Genomic DNA, 19,021 nt, shown 5'->3' with positions numbered 1-19,021 from the left:
ACGGTGGAAGTGGGAGAGACGATCCCGAAAGGAGGGGGCTGGATCCTGGGGGATGACTGGGGCGCCGTCCTCGACCGCACCTTCAAAAGTTCTGCCTGGGGCCTGAAGGTGGTCTAGGTGGCCCCTGGTTCTGGCCGGGTTGAGGGCTGGCCCACCTTCTTCTACCACCTCGCCCTCGCCTCCGGGTCGAGTCCTGTCTCTGACGAGGCGGGGGGGGGTAGAAGCGCTGAGGCTGCGGCCTAAATGGTCTGCGCTGAGGGCCCACAACATGCATCCCCAGGGAGCGCATGATTGTTCTCGAGTCCTTGAGGCTCTGCAGGCGAGAGTCCGTCTTGTCCGAGAACAATCCATGTCCCTCAAAGGGCAGATCCTGTAGGGTTTGCTGTAGCTCCGGAGGCAAACCCGAAACTTGAAGCCAGGAGATCCTGCGCATAGCGATACCCGAAGCCAGGGTCCTCGCAGCTGAGTCTGCTATGTCCAAGGAGGCCTGCAAGGAGGTCCGAGCCACCTTCTTACCCTCCTCTACCATGGCTCCAAACTCTTCCCTGGACTCTTGGGGAATCAACTCCTTAAACTTCCCCATAGAGTTCCAGGAGTTAAAATTGTAACGGCTCAATAGCGCCTGTTGGTTCGCCGCTCTAAGTTGCAGCCCTCCGGCTGAGTAAACCTTACGGCCAAACAAATCGAGCCGCTTAGCCTCTTTTGATTTAGGCGCTGCAGCCTGCTGGCCGTGGCGCTCTCGTGCGTTCACTGATTCCACCACCAGTGAACACGGTTGGGGGTGGGTATACAAGTACCCGTAGTCCTTAGACGGGACAAAGTACTTCCTTTCCACCCCTCTCGCTGTGGGTGGGATAGAGGCAGGAGTTTGCCATATCGTATCCGCATTGGTTTGTATCGTGCGGATCAGGGGTAGCGCCACCCTCGATGGGGCATCCGCTCCGAGGATGTTCATGATAGGGTCCTGTACTTCCACTATCTCCTCCGCCTGCAGGTCCATATTACGGGCCATCCTACGCAGGAGATCCTGGTGAGCCCGAAGATCTATCGGAGGGGGACCTGTACATGAAGTGCCCGCCACTGCCTCATCCGGAGAGGAGGAGGAAGACGCCTCCGGTGGTACTGGATCCAAGGGGGGGTCCTGATCCCCCTGCTCTTGGGCCGGAGCATCACCTGTACTCGGGTCTATGGTGTCAGGTGGCGTGGACACGGAAGCCTCCATGCCCCCTGGCGGAGGCCGAGAGATGGTGGATTCTGGGGCCCTTCTAACCGAGTGACCCGAGCGAGAGGTCGATGGTATTGGAGCCCCTTGCTCCTGGTGGTACGCCCACGGGGTCCAAAATGACCAGTGAGATGGTCCATGAGAGTGGTCCTCTGCCATCTCCTGCCAATGGCCCAAGTTCCGTTCCTCGGCTTGCCCTTGAGGGGGGTATGCCGATCTCGACAGGTCCTCCGAGGAGCGAGACACCGATCTTGACGGCCATGGCGGTGCCGAGAGAGATGAAACGACCCCCGTGGGCTGCGGTGCCGCACGGTACCGGTCCGGAGATGATCTATCTCTGCGCGGTGCCGGCGAACGGTGCCGGGACCGCGATCGGTGCCGATGACCTCGTCGGTGCCGGGAGCCGGATCTGGACCTCGCCGAGGACCTGGAGTATGCCCGGTGCCGGGAGCGGCCTCTCGACGTCGAGCGTCGACCGTAGCGGTGCCGAGAACTACGTCTCGACGTTGATCGGTGCCGACGATCATAGCGGTGCCGAGACGTAGACCGGTGCCGCGACGAAGATCTTGGCCGCGAGTACGACCGGTGCCGAGGTGATATTCGGTGCCGGGACTGCGAGCGGCGTGGGGACCTGCTTCTGGACCTGGACCGGTGCCGAGGTTCCAGCCCTTGTGATGGAGGGCGCATCAAGGCAGGTTTCCCCCTTGACTGGACCGGGTGGGTCAACGGTGCCGTCGGTGCCAGTGGTTGAGGCGGTGCCGGCTCCGTGAGAGCTATCAAGTCTCTCGCCGCCACGAAGGTCTCCGGAGTCGACGGGAGTTGTATTACCGCCGGTCTCGGTGGAGACGCTATCTGCACCGGACTCAACGGCCTCGGTGCCGGAGTCGACAGTGCTGGAGGCACCTGTTTCCGGTGCTCCACCGGCGCACTCGGCTCTACCCCTGGCACTGGGGGAGCCGGCGTCTTCGGTACAGAGGTCCCCGTCTTATGGGCTTTTTTATGCCCCGGGGATAATGACCGGCGCCGAGGTGCCTGCTGCGGTGCCGACGAGGTCCGGTGCCGGGGAGGTTTGTCCGACACCGCCCGCGTTGTCGGCATTGCCGGTGCTGCTGGGGCACTGCGCACCGAGGCGCTAGGTGCCTGGGCCTGGCTCGTAGAAGGAGTGTCCGGGCTAAGTGCCGCCTCCATCAGGAGTTGCCGGAGCCGAAAGTCCCGCTCTTTCTTGGTCCTTGGTCTGAAGGCCTTACAGATCTTGCACTTATCTGTTTGGTGGGACTCTCCCAGGCACTTCAGACAGGAGTCGTGCGGGTCGCTCGTGGGCATAGGTTTAGCGCAGGAGGCGCACTGCTTGAAGCCGGGAGCTCTGGGCATGAGCCCGGGCCCGCGGCCGGGGGAGAAAGGGGGCGACGACCCCCTTAGTCCCCTGGACTATTATAACAAATCTAACAACTTTAAACTATTTAACTATTAAACTACAAACACTAGAACTATAACTATAACTACAACTGCGAATAACTAACTAAGCTAGGGAGAGTGGAGAACAGCTATGCCGCGCTGCACAGTTCCAACGACCGTCAGGGGCGGTAAGAAGGAACTGAGGGGGCGCCGGGTCGGCTGGGGTATATATTCAGCGCCATGAAGGCGCCACTCTAGGGGGCTCCACAGCCGACCCGCCGGTGTTGCTAGGGTAGAAAATCTTCCGACGATCGTGCACGCGGCGCGCACACACCTAATGGAATGGATATGAGCAAGCACTCGAAGAAGAATTAAGAGGTTCACTGCCCGCCAATGGAAGGTCCTTGATTGTTGTTTAGACCTTCCAGGGGATCCGTACAGACTAGAGCCAGGAAGACCTACTCATGGTCACCAATGTGGCCATATTACATATGTCAAATGTGTTCAGCAGAGACCGTCAATTGGTCCTCCAGCAATAGGACCTTCATCTTCTCTTGATGTGCTTTTGGAAGCTTATCTACAAGCTAGACAACTTATCCCATACTTGGAGAGGAGGGCCTGATAATTAGTTATATGCATCTGGATGCTGGCTGATGAGTATACTGACACCTAAAGAGGTGCAATTTCTTTGGGGTCTTCTCTCAGGGTATTCATTTGGGAGGTCCCTGTTTTTGTGTTTCCTGGACAGTGGCCACTGCAAGCCAACCCAATAGTGGGTATGAATAGAAATATCTAAATTCCCTGGAAAGGGACTAGTATCTGAAAATGATCTATCGGCTCACTTGGGTGTGACCAGAACAGATGTTGCAGGCTCCAGTCGCCCCTTATTTTATGGGCCTGGTGAGCCTGCCAGATGTGGAAAGGTGTTAGATGTCCATGAGTTGACATGGTTTTCTGTACCACCTCCAGTAGTATATCCAGGGTCTCTGCCATTTTCCTGGAACACCCTGAAGCCATCCACTGAGGAAAACATAGCAGGATTCACTGCCTTGTTTAGGGAGGATGCAGAGATGGCAAGGAGGACCAGATGTTTTCCCCCTTGCAGCTAATGCTCTTCCTCACTTTCCAACTCTTGCCTTACCAGTATTTGAGACTGCACTAGATGGCATGGCTGAATCGACCTATATTACCTCTTCGGGGAGGAGGATCTAGCTCTGGAGACAGTAGAAGATGCAGCCTTTCTAGAGTATGGCTGCCCACCCCACTGGAAATACTTTCTTAACACGATGAACTGATAACTCAGAAGCTGGTGGCTTGAAAATCATCACCTTCAATCTTTTAAGGAGGGGTGACTTGGGTACTGGGCTCACAATTAAGTCACTTGGGTACAGCGTATGCTTTGGGTAACAAGATAGCTGGTACTGGGGAACACTGTTTTGAGATGACAGGTATGGAGGTAATAAGTACCAGGACTCTGGGTACCGAGACATTCAGTGCCAAGGCTCTGGATACCAAGGTACTCAGTGTTGAGACTGATGCCGAAGAACTAGTAGAGAGAGAGGTCCATACACTCTGGGAGTACTGCTGATGCGGTCTTGGTAATTGATACTAGGGTACTTCAAGAGGCCTGGTTATGCTTTTGGCCCTTAGGAGATTGAGCCTAAATTTAAGCTTAAACCAAGCCAAGCCAGAAGTTTGATGGCTTATGTCTCTGCTTGCTAGGCCTGGGAAAAGGTGACCTGCACCTACCTTGGCCCTGCAGTGGTGCTCTTTTCTGCCCATCAGAAGTTGTCAACGCTGGAATAGCAGGCGAAGCCTCTTAGAAGAAGTGGTCCGGGAGCGCAGATTAGAATCTTGGCCCACCACTGCACTAATAGAAAGGGGCTGCCCAGATTACATTGGTCCATTTCCGACCTTCCTTCAGTGTCCCAGGCGGGGTGGATCGAGCTCTCAAAGTGGAACAGCTTTAGATGGGCTTCTCTAGTTTTCCGGGTGTAGCTAGAGAAAGAGTGAAATGCTCCCCAAAACACTCTGCATGTCCCTATCCTACGGAGAGTAGGCACCAGAAGTGGCCAGTATTGACAGGTCTTAAAGTTTCTGCTATATCGGTAGGATGAGTGCGTCTAGCCTAAACTGATATTTGTTTTTAAAAAATGGGCAATAACTCACTAATTATTTACTAGTTAGAGTACTAGCTAATTAACACTAGCACAGTATACAGAAAAGCAGGCAAACACTGCAGGAGTTTTGAAGGTGGTACGAAGGAACCAAGGGACCCTCTGCCCTTTATTCCCTGAAGAGTGTGCGCATATGGGGCGGTTAGCACAAGGATATCTACGGTGCAGGCCTGGCCCCAATACCCACTGCTGGCCAAAAGAATCCAATCTCGTGCACATGCGGTGCATACATGCTAACACTAGAATCTCTGTGGACAACTCATCTCCAAGAAAATTGTGTGTCAATTAAACACATTGGCAAATTTATGCTTTACAGTTTTATCATCACTGCACATTTTTAAAGGAAGCCTAAATACTTATCATAATATTGTATTGCTAATGTTTTGTAGTTCTTATAGCAAATAATTTCATGAAAGTATCTAAGTTTTAATGTTAAACCCACAAATTTTCACCACTGTAGCATAAATGGACAAAGCTTAAATTTAAAGTAAAAATCTAGTTACTTTTCCCATTCTGACAGCAAAATTCATGTGTACCAAAGATATTTATTATGCAACCATTAACCAATTATAACTTTTCCAACACTGGCCTTGTTACCGTTTAAATGAAGCAAACAAAAATTATATTTTAATAAAACTTTAAACAATGATATTTTAAAAAAACAGGATAACTTTACAGTATTCTAGAGCAGTGGTTCTCAACCAGGGGTCCAGGGCCCCCTGGGGGGCCATGAGCAGGTTCCAGGGGGTCCACCAAGCATGGCCACTGTTAGACTCACTGGGGCCCACAGCAGAAAGCCAAAGCCCCACCACATGGGGCTGAAACCTGGGGCCCTGAGCCCTGCCACCTGGGGCTGAAGCCAAAGCCTGAGCAACTTAGCTCCGCAGGGGCCCTTGTGGCATGGGGGCCATAGGCAATTGCCCTGCTTGCTACCCCCTAACACCAGTCCTGGCTTTTATATGCAGATAATCAGTTGTTGTGGGACAGGTGGTTTGTGGAGTTTTTATAGCATTTTTTTTTTTTTGGGGGGGGGGGGGGGAAAGAGGGCCTCAGAATGAAAAAGGTTGAGACTGCCTGCATTAGACCATTTTACTGTTTACATCTTACACCAAACCGTTACCCAACCAAAAACTTAGTTACGGTCTTTACACAAACTGATAGAGAAATCAAGCTACATTAATCCTTGATGAAAGCTCATCATTACCTTTCTACTTGAGACAGAGTCGAACACACCGGGTACAGAGTCTGCGGTAGAGGACGCTGGGAAGAAATGATTATTGATATTGTGTGGAAACATGGCAATTTCATTTTGACGATACATTCTGTGGTGCCGCAGTTTTGCTACCCATTCGTCAAACAGTTCCTGAGATTTCACCTACAGAAAATAGTTAAGTTATATGACAGGGAGTCAACCTTAAATTATTAGACAAAACTAGATCTTATTTTTTCCTATTTCTTACAAGGTGGCCACAAGGGGTTCTGAATTCTTGACAAAGCATCAATAAAGTGTGCCTGTTAAATAGTACTGTTCATTTGCCTGAATACAACATAGAAAAAAATTCATGGTGCAGCTTAAGAGGAAAAACTATGTTAACTGAAGTTTATCTCTAAGGCCCCAATTCAGGAAAGCACAAACAAATGTTTGAGTCCATCCCTATTCAGGGCAACACTGACGCACATGCTTAAGTCTCATTGACTTCAATAGGACTTAAGCGAACAGTTAAGTGCTATCCTAAAAAAGGGGTACCTTACTAAATGGTGCCTAATATTGTGAACTTAAATACAAGTCTTGTCAGTCTGTTGTCCAGAGGACAGGCTCAACTTAGACCCACAGAAGCATGGCAGCATTAAATCTTCATATACACACACACACACACACACACGTTTTCAGTTTTACTTCCAAACTTATTTGCTTTTAAGGTTCAAAAGACTTTTAATCTTAGTTAAATATAGGTTTGGTGGTTTTTTTAACATTTAAAAAACGCTAGCTATATATTTTAAGTCAATTTAGACCATTAGATCAATAGATAAACTTACAACTTTAAAAGTACAGAACATAGTCCACAGATAAAATAAATACATTCCTTCTTAATTATGTTCTATTAATAGATTAGATAAGTGCAAATACGCTCACCTAATGGAAAAGATACAAAAGTAGCATGTAATTACTCTGGTCCATTTTTTCTCCTCACATTCATCTCACAAAAAGTAGTAACTAAATTTAAGTATAAAAAATTGCTGCCAACTATGAGACTTTGTGTTTGACAAAATTTAAAGTTAGAGAAAGATTGTACAGAAATTACGAATTCCAGAAACCAAACTACAGTAAAATAAAGGACCTCATTTGCTTCTCAGCAAACTATAATGTTTGCCCACACTTGACAACTGCTACAGAATTTTAAATGTTTTTCCTTCAAGTTAACCAACATTTCCAGCACCCTTTATTAAGAGGCCAACAACACCCCCCCCCCCACTAGGTGCATCACAACATTTTAATATTTTTACAATTTAATTGTTAAGATACAGAATAAGATTGCCTTGAAGAATTACCTTTAAATGGTATATGTATTCTTCGGTATCTAAATCTATACATTTTGTTGATTTCTTTACAGACATCACTGAAAGTCCAACATCAATGCAGCCATGCAACTTCTCTCTCTCTACCTGCAAAAAAAGATTTTACATAGAAAAATCAGCATTAATGCCTGAGGCAGGGTAGGAGAAGAGATGCATTGGCTGGCAGAACCAACATTTTTAATTCATCTTGTAGGTTAGAAATTCAAAATCTCTGTTTCCTCTTCACAACATGACCCAAGACCTGGTATTCATATGAAATACCACAATATCGAGAGAGAGAGAGAGAGAGAGAGACTTACATCAGCTTGACACTTGGCATACTTCAAAATTCCTCTGTCCAAGAAGAAGTATCTCTGTAATCAGAAATGCAAAGAAACCTTTTATAGGAGAGCAGGAAATGATACAATATATTCCACTAAAAGGCATCTTCTGCAGTTAACTTTTCAACAAGGACAACACACCAAGTGAGTTAAGTTTAATCAGCAACTAACCCTAAGATACACACTTCTTTCCTACCTTGTGCCAGCCTTTCAGTGGCCATTTCCTCTTTTTCAGCAGGTAGCCTTCCTGTTTTTGTGGTTCCTGGGTATAATTCATGACTCCTCGCAGTCCTTCTACAACTTCCCAGCTGTCCTATTAACACACAAAATCCAAACCTGTTTTTTTTTTTATTATTAAAGGAACAGAATTAAAACATTTCTCTGAATAAAACCCAGGGAGACCAGAGTCTCAGACTGAGACACAACACAAAGTAAATGAAATGCAATTTTTCTGACACCATGTCTCATTGAATGTATGTGCTCACCAGGATTATTTACATATAGTACATAGCCATAGGGTATGCCACAGTTTAGTAGTATAAAACCTTTATATCAATATGGGCAAAAACAACTCCTACTGAAAAAGATCTCATTAGTGCATCATTGCCTGTAAAGCAGACCATAAAAACCTAGATTTCTGGCACATTCTTCAGCACACTGTTCAATCATTTAATTTCATTCTAGCTTCATCATTGTAATCTGACTAGGTCACTGATTTGCACAGTAGCTGGACATAAGACCATGTAACTGGGCAAAAAGCATACAGTTATATAGTGTAGTTAACTGAAACACTGCACGCGACAAGAGTGCAAGTGCTGTAGTTGACAGCAAGTGCTGTTTTGAACAGGAAATCAGTGATTTTCAATTTACATTAGTTAAGTAACAGGAATACATTAAAATGTCACAATTATACTAACTGTTGCAAAAGGTTTAGTGTGTGGATAAATTTTCCTGTTAAGGAGGAATTTTCCACCAAGTTTGGCTTGACAAAGGTTGCTTTCAGATTTGGTGCTCAAGAAAAAGAAACCTAGAGAAAAGCTGCTGGATTTAACTGAAGTTTTCCTTGGCTGGAGAGCCTACCAATGTAGCTAAAAGACTGTAGAAATATCAAGTACATTTTCAGATTTTTATTCTTGGAATGAGCCGGTTGCTTAAGAGTTTTATTGGCTTCCCCATCAATTAGATTACTCCCATCAGAGAAAAAAAAATTCTCAAGCAAGCATTATACATGGCAACTGTCGCCCACTGCTTTAGCCCAAACATACTAGATAGCAACCTATAATGAAAAGGAATAAATCAGATCACAATTACTACTGAACATTAAGCCTTCTTAATGCACTACAGATTGATTGTTTTTTTGACAAGTGTGGGGAAGTCCTCGATCATCTGGGTTCATGCATTTTTGTTAAGCATAAGCAGAGAATAGATCTGATAGATAGGTCTTCAATCTTTTGGAAGGCAAATAATTTCCCAAAATGTTTGAAAAGCTGAGATCAGGAGAGGGGTCTTCTGAGATTTCATATTTCTCCAAATCTGAACAACAGTTGGAACTGGCATCAGCTCCAACAGGAATCTGGATTGGCAAATGCAAGAAAATGCTTTTAAGGTCACAAGACTTCTTGTTTGAACTTTCAGAGATATGTAGGGTGACTGGATGTCCAGTTTTTAAAGGGACAGTCCCGTATTTAAGCTCTTCTCCAGATGTCCTGACTTTTTCTTAAAAACAAACTGTCCTGTATTTTCTCCCCCCCCCGCCCCCCCTTCAGTACTAGTGGGTCCTGCTGCTGGCCAGATCCCTGCTCGCCAGCCACCCGCCCACCAGGGGTGAGTGGCTGGGTGGTCCAGTGGCCGATAATGGGGGTGGGTGTGTAAGGCTGGTGGTGGGGTGAAGATGCAGCACGCGGGGCCAGCTGCTCCCCCTGCCAGTCTGTCAGTGCAGCCTCCACTGCGTGCTGGCTCTCGGCCAGCAGGGCCCTGCCCACGTCCCATTTCTGGCTGGCACTGGCTGCTTGCTGCAGTGGCTGGTGAGTGTGGGCCAGCGCCAGGTGGCAGCTGGTTATGTGTTGCCTCTGCTGCTCACCCATCAACCCTTTACATGCTCCTCCTCTTGCTGTTCTCTCCCTGCTTTACCACCAGCCCCGCTGCTCCTCCGCATTCTACTGGGAGTGGGATACGTCTCGCTCCCAGCGCTTTGCAGAGAACCAGTCCCTGGTCAGAGAGCTCAGCTTATTAACAGCCTGGCCGGCAGGCTCCTTCCTTCCCCCACTGCCTTTGGCTGGGTCGGTGCCCCGGGAAAGCCCAAGACCTTTTGACCTGGGGCACTGACCAGGAGGAGCCAAGCCCTGCACGTGCCAAAGCCCCGCATAGCGCTGGTACAGAGAAGCCTCTCCACCCCTCAGCTAAGCTCTGGTTTGGTGGGGGGCAGGGAGCGATTTCCACCCTGTTCACACTCCGAACCTGCAGGTTCCACAGCAGCTCCCAAGGCAGGGGCTTAGCACCCTCTTCACTCCCCAGCCGTCCCCCCCACTGCCAGGTCCTGTCCCTGTGGAGCATGGGGCTGCTCCATCCCCTAGGCACCCTTCCCTGCTGAGCCACCTCTCTGGCTGGGTTAGGGTGACTAGATGTCCCGATTTTATAGGGACAGTCCTGATAATTGGGGCTTTTTTCTTATATAGAGGCCTATTACCCCCCACCCCCGTCCCGATTTTTTACACTTGCTATCTGATCACCCTAGGCTGGGTTCGCTGAAGCCCCTGCAGTCAGGCTCCCTGGACCCTGGTGCACAATGCATCCTTAGGGGTTAACCCCTTCCTGCCCACACTGTAGCCAGGAGACGGCTGGGTTACATTGGTGGCCAGCAACCTCCTGGAGGTGTTAGCTGCCTTTCAACACTGTGCAGGCAGGAAGGGACAAGCTACTTCCAGCAACATGGGAGTGGTGGGGCGGGGGAGAGATGAGCTCTGCAAAGACACAGGCCAGGTCATCCCTCCCCCCGACCCTTCTCCTCCCCTGCAGCTGGAAGCAGCTCCCATCCCTTCGCACAGTGCCAGAAAGCTGCTGCTGACCACATTCTGGCGGAACCCTGGCAGAAATCGGAGGAGGGGGGGGCATATGATCCTGCGTGCCCCCCACGTGTTGCCTCAGGAAGACGTGGTGCCAGGTACCAGAAGAGGTGGCTCTGTCCTGGGGGCCCAGCCAGGCATGGAAGGCAGAAGCACTGGGCAGGGAGGGTCGGGTTGGTTGGTCACTCCCATACACTTCTCTCACACAGGGGGAGTATGTGTGTGTCACCCCTCCCCATGTGTGTGCATGGGGGGAGGCATGTAGGGGTGTGTGTGCCATCCCTCCCCCTGTGAGCCCTAAAGCCTTAAAGATAAAAAGATAAATAAAAAAAGCCAACTACACAGTATTTCTTTTTAAGAGGGGCTCAGTCAACTTAATGTTAATTTGAATGTTTGTACGATTGCCATTGAACTCGCTTGAATAGAAGTAATTTTACAGGTGTCCTGCATTCATCATAGGGAAATATAGTGACCCTAGAGATATGTGGCAATAGGAAAGGGCAGCTTCTATAGTCCCCAAATGGTTAGGGTGAGAGAGGTGGGTGATCACACAGGCACTAGCGGGTTCTTGTCCTGCAGTAATAATCAACACTTGAGCAACTGTGCAAGACCTCAGACATGTAGAAGGTCCAGGAATCAAATAACTCCCAGATGAACCCTTGATTTCCTTTGTCTCTCCTTTTCTTTTGGAAGATGCAATTTTCCTTTGAACTGAATCTTATGCCCCTTAAAGAGCACACCATGCTGAACAGAATGGACCTGATGTGGCCTGCAATTTATCCACAGCTTGTCTGATCTCAAGAAGAAAAGAAAAGAAAAGAAAAAGGATCTGTGATTGTATGCTGCTAGAAGGAACTACTGCAGCTAGACAGATCTGCTCAGCCAATGATCTTAAGTCGAAGGCAAATAAATCAGTCTGGCTTCTGTCTGTCTGAAATAGTAGAGGGGGAGCATGAGATTTCTTCATAGCTGCAGGCAGCATTTATAGCATGTTTTCTTGCTGATTCTTACCCCTGCTGGGGACTCAAAACTAGGGTTACCATCCGTCCGTATTTCCCTGGACACGTCCGGCTTTTGCGTCTCTAAATAGCCGTCCAGGAGGAATTGGTAACAAGGTTAAAATATCCGGGGGTTTTTCCTCCCTCGCCTCCCTTCCATGCAGAGTGCGGCTGCTGATTGGGCAGCTGGGTCGATTGACCCACTCCCATTGGCCTCCAGCAGACAGAGCCCTCCCCTGCTCCACCCTTCCTCTGTCTGCAGCCCTGTGTAACACATAAACCGACCCACCGGGCAGCGTGTTTTGCAAACATGTGGAGCCAGAATGGTAAGGGGAGTCCGGGGGGAGGGGGTCAGGGAGCGGGAGAGTGTTGGATGGGTCCCCGGCCTCCACCTGCCACCCACCCTCTGCCCATCCCCCCCATGGGCCTCTCCCTTCCCTGCCTCTCCCTTCCCTGCTTGTACTGCCAGAGCCAGCAGCAACTGCTGTCTGCTGCCCCCGGGTCCTAATGTCCCCATCCACTAATGGGAAGACAGGTTGCCCTTACTCTGCCCTTACACCCTACCCCTGAGCCTCTCCAACGCCCCAAACCCCTCAGCCCCAGCCCTCATCCCCCCACACCCTAATCCTCCGCTCCATCCCTGAGCCCCCTCCTGCATCATGAACCCCTCATCCTCAGACCCACAGCCCTCACCCCTGCATGCCCTCCTATCCCCAAACTCCCTCCCAAACCCCCTCCCCTTCCCACACCCCCCTCCTGCCCTCAAACTCCCTCCCAAAGCCTGCACCCCCTCCCTTTGCACCGCCTCCCACCCCCAAACTCCATCCCAGAGCCTGAATCCCTCACCCCCTCCTGCACACCACCCCCTGCCCCAGCCTGGAGCCTGCACCCAGCACCCAAACTCTATCCCAGAACCTGCACCCTGCACCCCTGCTGCACCCTAATCCCCAGCCCAGGACCTGCACCCCAGACCTCCTCCCCCCACCCAACCCCCCTCCCAGAGCCTTAGGCAGGTGTGTGTGTGGGGGTTCTGGGCACCACCAAAATTTCTACAACCCCGCCACCCATCCGAGTGGATAAGGGTCGGGGCAGTCAGCGGACAGGTAGGGTCCTAGGGGCGTTCTCAGCAGGGGGCAGTTAGGGGACGGGAAATGGGTGGGGCTCCCCCCCCTCCCCGTGTCCTCTTTTTTGATTGTGGAAATATGGTAACCCTACTCAAAACTAAGGTTAAGTTTGAAGAAGCTCAATTACATTAAAAAAAAAAAAAAAAAAAAGAGTCGATAGCAACAGCACAATCTGTGTCCAAACTGGCGGGGTGCAAAAGTGCAATGCTGCTGCAGAAAGAGACTACAGTTAGAACAAAAATTGACTTCCTTGTGGATCAGCATCAACACAGAATGAGCAAAACCATCACCTCTGATAGCAGTGACAACAAAGGCCAAGGACTGAGGCAGGCCAGCATAGGAAATTTGCACTGCTGTGGTCTGGGTGAGCCATGGAACAGGTATGAAGGACTTTGGTCTCAAGGACTGTTAACCTGGCATTAAATTAACTAATCAGATAAAAGCCCCCTGATTTTCTACAACACAGTGCACCAGAAACTCCTCAAGGCTAGATTTTGTTTCTGGGAAAAAAGAAAGTAACGAGTTTGAATGGCTCTCAGACAGATGCTTGAATATAGCTGATGACAGTGCCCGACTTCCTTCTAGTATAAACTGCAGTCAGATGTACTGCATGTTTTAAAGTGCCAAAAATAGAAAGTGGCTTCGTGGAGGATAAGGTTTTGCATCAGCAGCAACTAAAGCATGTTATGGTTCATAAATTTGGCAAAAAGTTACTGAATTTTCTTTTTAGTACAAGTTTTTTTTTTTTTTTAATATAGCTCTCTCAGTGCCTTTCCTTACTGTATCTGCTTATTTCACAAGTTTATTTATTGCTTTCCCATCCACACTATTCATTTTGAACATGTCAGTTTTAAACTTTAAAAAGATAATGTTTTTTCCTCCCTCACAAATATTTAAAATTATGGCCTAGTGGCACATGTTATATTGCGTTACCGGGGAAAGGTGTGGAAATGGAAATCACTTCACACCAACTACTGAGCCTTAAAGGTGAAGGTCAGTCCCATTTCCTGGGAAGGGATTAATTGTCAGTGTTTTGAGGGTAATGCTGCAAATGTATTCAGGCTGCCAGAAACAGGGCTCTAGGATTAGCGAGGGAAGGAAGGGTGTCCTAGAACGAAAGTTCCACAACCCCACTTGAACCAATCTCTCAAGCCATAACAGTCTCTGGCCTGCATCACGGGGATCTTTACATAAGTGTCATCAGTGCCATATGCTGCTCTGTGGGGCGGAGCAGTCACACCATATCAGACTAAAATACTCTGATCCCAGGAGGTGCCCTTATTCCACCAGTGGCACAATACCCACACTCCCAAACAATTTCCCTTTCTCTGGGGCCCGAGTGCACTTGCAGTAGCACTCCCTGCTTGCCTGAGTTTGAGAAACTGGTAACACGTACCCCAGTACTCCACAAAATGTCTGCCAAGATCCCTTTCTCCCCTGTGCTTTGTAATAGTTTCTTTCCACTTAATCTGATTAATGGAATGTCCTGTCCTGTGAGATCAGCTACAGAGACTCTGAGGCAAAGGGGAAAAAGGTGGCCGTCCAAAACTGTCTTGATATAGCAGACAATAAAGAGAACAGTTCTGACTGAAGCGGATCAGGAAGGGGCACATGGGTGTACAGGGAGGAGAGGGAATAAATTCCTCACTGGAATAGAAGAAGAGGAGAATACCAGATGATTAGAAACAATATTCTTCACCTCCCCACAGAGGATCTGAAATTGTAAGCTATAGTTTTGGGGCTCCTTCTAATAAAAATAATGGAGTGTCCCTCCGGGGCTCTGCTGGATCTTTTCTTTCAATCTTAGTTCCTATAGTTTCATAAAACTACCTTGTTTAAAAAAAAAAAGGTTTTACAAAAAACCACCAATTTAAATGCTGTAATTTAAGAAAATTGCATCAGTGATGGAGAAGAAACCTAAATGCCTAGTAAAAATAACCAGCCTCTTTCATTTAAGGACTGGTGTTATCTCTAGAGATGGGGGAGGAGGGGAATGTCTAACTGATGTCTGGACAGTGGCAGGGATGGGAATGCAGCAATTATTCACCAGTTAGAAGGGTTTGGGGAGAAGAAGGCAATTAGTTAGCAATGTGATGTGTTTTCTGTCAAATCCAATTGACGGTACCATTCATGGGAAACTCCCCAAATAATCCAGCCTCATACATTTCTACTCCCCCACAAGTTACCAAAAAACCCACCAAATAACTTTCAGCGTGGCTATCATCAGCATCACATTAAAGGGTGCATGAGCAGATTTTGTGAAGACTCATAACTCCTTCTCTTTTCTGGGCTCTCTCCCTCTCTCTGGGAGAATCAACCTCAGAACCCATTTAAATTGAGCTCTATAGCGATTATCTCTTCACTAGCACCAAAACAGTTAGAGAACAGAACACATTTCTATTTAAACATGAACAGCAAGTCATCTAGCAGCATACCTCCCCCTTCTGAGTTGCTCTACAATGTGTAGAATACTGCACTATTTGGTCCAAAGTGTCTGTCTTTTCCCATAAGCAACAGAAAAAAAAAAAGAGATATTTTCCATAACATTGCATTATTTTTTGAATTTCATGAACACTTGACAGTCATACTTAACATATTAACTTTTAAAAGTTAGACGTGATCAAGCCATCTTTCTTAGTCAAAGCAGATGTCAGCCCCAATTTTATATTTCTTGTATTTCACACTTATTGGTTATTAGCAGGAAAATATCCAAACGGGAAAGACAATGTTTGTGTATAAATCAAAAAAATATTTAATATACACAAATCAAGATCTGTTTTGTGGAACAGTCTAGTACAGAATCAGTCATTTATGGCACACCAACATCATTGTGGAGTTAAACAATGAGGACCAGTAACGTAGGAGGCAAGACAAGCTCACTTCTGGGAACTCTGACAATTGACGCTGAAAATCCACCAATTCAATTCAAAGTACTGCATTTTTGACAGGAATAGACTGTACTGGGAGAAGGCCTCCTGATCTCCTGCTTGTATCTGGCAGTTGAGTAGAGCTTGCACTCTAAGTGTCAAGTCTACAAAGTTATTATATTTGCCCCCCCCAAAAAAAGGGGAGAGAAATTATATTAAAAATATCTGGCAATAAGTAATTACAAATCCACATTTAAAAAAAAAATCCTTCAGAAAAGATTTCACTGCCACCCACAGTTGATAACACATGCTCTTCAGGAATACATTTCTAAGAAAACAAACAAACATACATACAAACATTCTCATTTCAACTGTATAAACACAGTATTGGCCCCAGCTTTCAGCATTCCTCTTCCATACCTCAGGTTGATAGCATGCTTTAATGGTCACATGTTCTACCAATTATAGCAAAAACACACTGCTGAATTCTGTTTCTGACGCTGACATTAATTTTCTCTGAGGTTTTGGGCAAGTCACTCAACTCTCATGCTCCAATTTCCCCATATGTGAAATTGGGATAACATTCACTTAGAGTGTTGTGATGATTGCAGGGCCGGCTCTAACTTTTTTGCCGCCCCAGGCAAAAAAGAAGAGCGCCGCCCCGAGCGCCGGGCCGGGTCACCCAAACCCCTGCCCCCCGAAACACCCCCGCGCTGCCTGGCCGAAACAAACAAACAAACAAACCCGTCGAGCGCCCCCCGCCACCCCAACATTGGCCGCCCCTTCTGAGGTGCTGCCCCAAGCATGTGCTTGGTCGGCTGGTGCCTAGAGCCAGCCCTGGATGATTGACTACACTTATCAGACTCTTTGGAAGAGAAAAGGTCTAAGTATTAATCAAATCAGGAAGATGGTATATCATAGAATCTCAGGTTGGAAGGGACCTTAGGAGGTCATCTAGTTCAACCCCCTGCTCAAGCAGGGCCAATCCCCAGACAGATTTTTGCCCCAGATCCCTAAATGGCCCCCTCAAGGATTGAACTCACAACCCTGGGTTTAGCGGGCCAATGTTCAAACCACTGAGCTATCACTAGGTCTCATTCTTATGAGGAGGAAACATGGACTGTGGTGGCATCCAGCTTTATACCTCCATCTCACCTGACCTGATTGGTGCAGTTGAACAATTTAGCCAGTGCCTAACAGACAACATGGCTTGGGTGAAGGCTAGATGGCTAAGACAACCCAGACAAAGGTTTGTAGGGTGAAGGTATGCTCCATGTGCTAGACTTGTAATCTTTCCACACTCAGGGCTAGCTTCTAGCTTCGACTATATGCCCATATAAGAAACACTCCCTTCCCCAAATACCTGTGTACAGGCTACCCATGCTGAGTCTGTAGACATAGGAGTAAGAGTACACAGCACCAACTCCCTCGCACCCACCCCCCAATAGAGAAGGTAGGCATGGAGTGGGGGTGGATAGTGAGTTCTACCCCAATGCTCTGGCCAGCAAAGCTGAGCCATGCCAGTGGGTATTGTAATTTAAAGCCTTATCGTGCGTGTTCTTAGGAATACTTTTAGTATGCAGTATACTTTTAGCGGGATTTAGCAATGCTCACGTAAATCTTATTAAGTTATAACTGAAATCCAGTGCTAATAATGCTTGCTTGACATTATCTCTAAGAACAAATTTCATTTATATCTTACAATTTTTTTAAGTTAACCTTATAATGAAGAAAAAAAAGGCTTGAAAGAAAAAGAGTACCTTGAAAGCAAATGCTTCTCTCACTCAAAGCTATAAAAATGCAATTCTTTTGCTTACAAGCACAGCCATCTTAAAGAGGCAGAAATCATTTAGGAGACGAGACTGCCTCGGTCTCTTTGCATGAAGGAGTAACATTTCAAAACATCGTGGCTGAGATTTCAAAGCTGCCTAATGGATTCGGATGCCCAATTCCCAGTAAAATTCAATTAGAGGCAGCTTTGAAAATCTCAACCAGCCTGTTCTGTGCACATAAAGCTTTACTGCAACAAAGCCACTCACATTCACTTATAGGGAATAATGGCTCAAGTGCACATAAGCACACATTTTTTGTGAGGCTGCAGCACAGTGTCTGTGCTTGGATATCTGCACACTCTCACTTTGAAGTTCAAACACTTGTGGGCACACTTTAAAAACCTACTCCTAATTTTTTTTTTTTTAAAATGCACAGATGATAAACTCTTTGAAGCACAGACCGTGGTTTTTTTGTATGAATTTATCAGGGCTTTTGGGTGCCACATGGGGTTGCCAACCCTCCCGGTTTTGCTGGGAGTCTCTGGAAATTGGGCTCTATCTCCTGGAGACTACTGAAGCCAAACTAGGAGATTTTAGGCCTCTAAAAGTCCAGTGATGCAGCGGGGCTAAGGCAAGCTCCCTGCCTGCCCTGGCTATGTGCCACTCCAGGAAGCGGCCGGCACATCCCTGGGGGTGCAGGAGGCCTCTGAGCGCTGCCCTGCTTCAAATGCTGACTCTGCAGCTCCCATTGGCCAGGAACTGCAGCCAATGGGAGCTGCAGGGGCGGTGCCTGCAGGCAGGGGCGGTGCGCAGGGTTGCAGGGACATGCTGGCCACTTCTGGGAGTGGCGCAGGGCCAACTGGGAGCCACTCAAGGTAAATGCTGCCCAGCTAGAGCCAGCATCCCTCACCCCCTCCCGCACCCCAACCCCCTGCCCCAGGTTCAGTCCAGAGCCCCCCTCCAACACTTCAAATCCCTCAGCCCCAGCTCAGAGCCTGCACCCCCCATCACACCCCAACCCCTTGCCCCAGCCCCGTGAAACTGAGTGAGGGTGGGGGAGAGCAACGACAGGGCGGCAAAGGGGGAATGAAGTGAGCAGGGTGGGACCTCAGAGAAGGGGCAGGGGTGTACGAGTTTGTGTGATTAGACAGTTGGCAACCCTAGTGCCACAGCAACAATCTGCACTCATGGGCAGATTTTCAGTATCAATATTGGCAACATATGCAGATAAAGAATGCTCCTAACTGAAATACTATTAACACACACACACACACACACACCCCCCTACCTCTGAAGGCTTGAGTAGGCAGCTACAGAATATGCTACCACTGGGGTGACCTTCTCTACGGAAGATTTAGGGGTTCTAAGCACCAAACCACAGAAGCCAAGCATTCAGCAGCAGTCTATAGGCCAGAAGTGGGCAAATGACGGCCCGGGGGCCGCATCCAGCCCTTCAGACATTTTAATCCATCCCTTGAGCTCCTGCTGGGGAGCGGGGTCGGGGGCT

At 48.1% G+C, this 19,021-nt stretch overlaps 1 protein-coding gene across 3 annotated transcripts in view; it reads right to left on the bottom strand.

Annotated features, from left to right (window-relative positions):
• The window catches only part of OSBPL3 (oxysterol binding protein like 3), a 127,235-nt gene that overhangs the window by 58,879 nt on the left and 49,335 nt on the right, over positions 1 to 19,021 (bottom strand). For all 3 annotated transcript variants that reach the window (XM_054020140.1, XM_054020142.1, XM_054020141.1), the window contains exons 3-6: positions 7,888 to 8,004; positions 7,671 to 7,724; positions 7,345 to 7,458; positions 5,999 to 6,169 (exon numbers count right to left, since the gene is read on the bottom strand). In XM_054020140.1, coding sequence (XP_053876115.1) covers positions 5,999 to 6,169; positions 7,345 to 7,458; positions 7,671 to 7,724; positions 7,888 to 8,004 — 456 coding nt within the window. The remainder of the gene's footprint in view (positions 1 to 5,998; positions 6,170 to 7,344; positions 7,459 to 7,670; positions 7,725 to 7,887; positions 8,005 to 19,021) is intronic.

The sequence above is a fragment of the Malaclemys terrapin genome, chromosome 2, assembly GCF_027887155.1.
Source record: "Malaclemys terrapin pileata isolate rMalTer1 chromosome 2, rMalTer1.hap1, whole genome shotgun sequence".
NCBI lineage: Eukaryota > Metazoa > Chordata > Testudines > Emydidae > Malaclemys > Malaclemys terrapin.
This window is presented reverse-complemented; position numbering and strand designations above follow the sequence as displayed.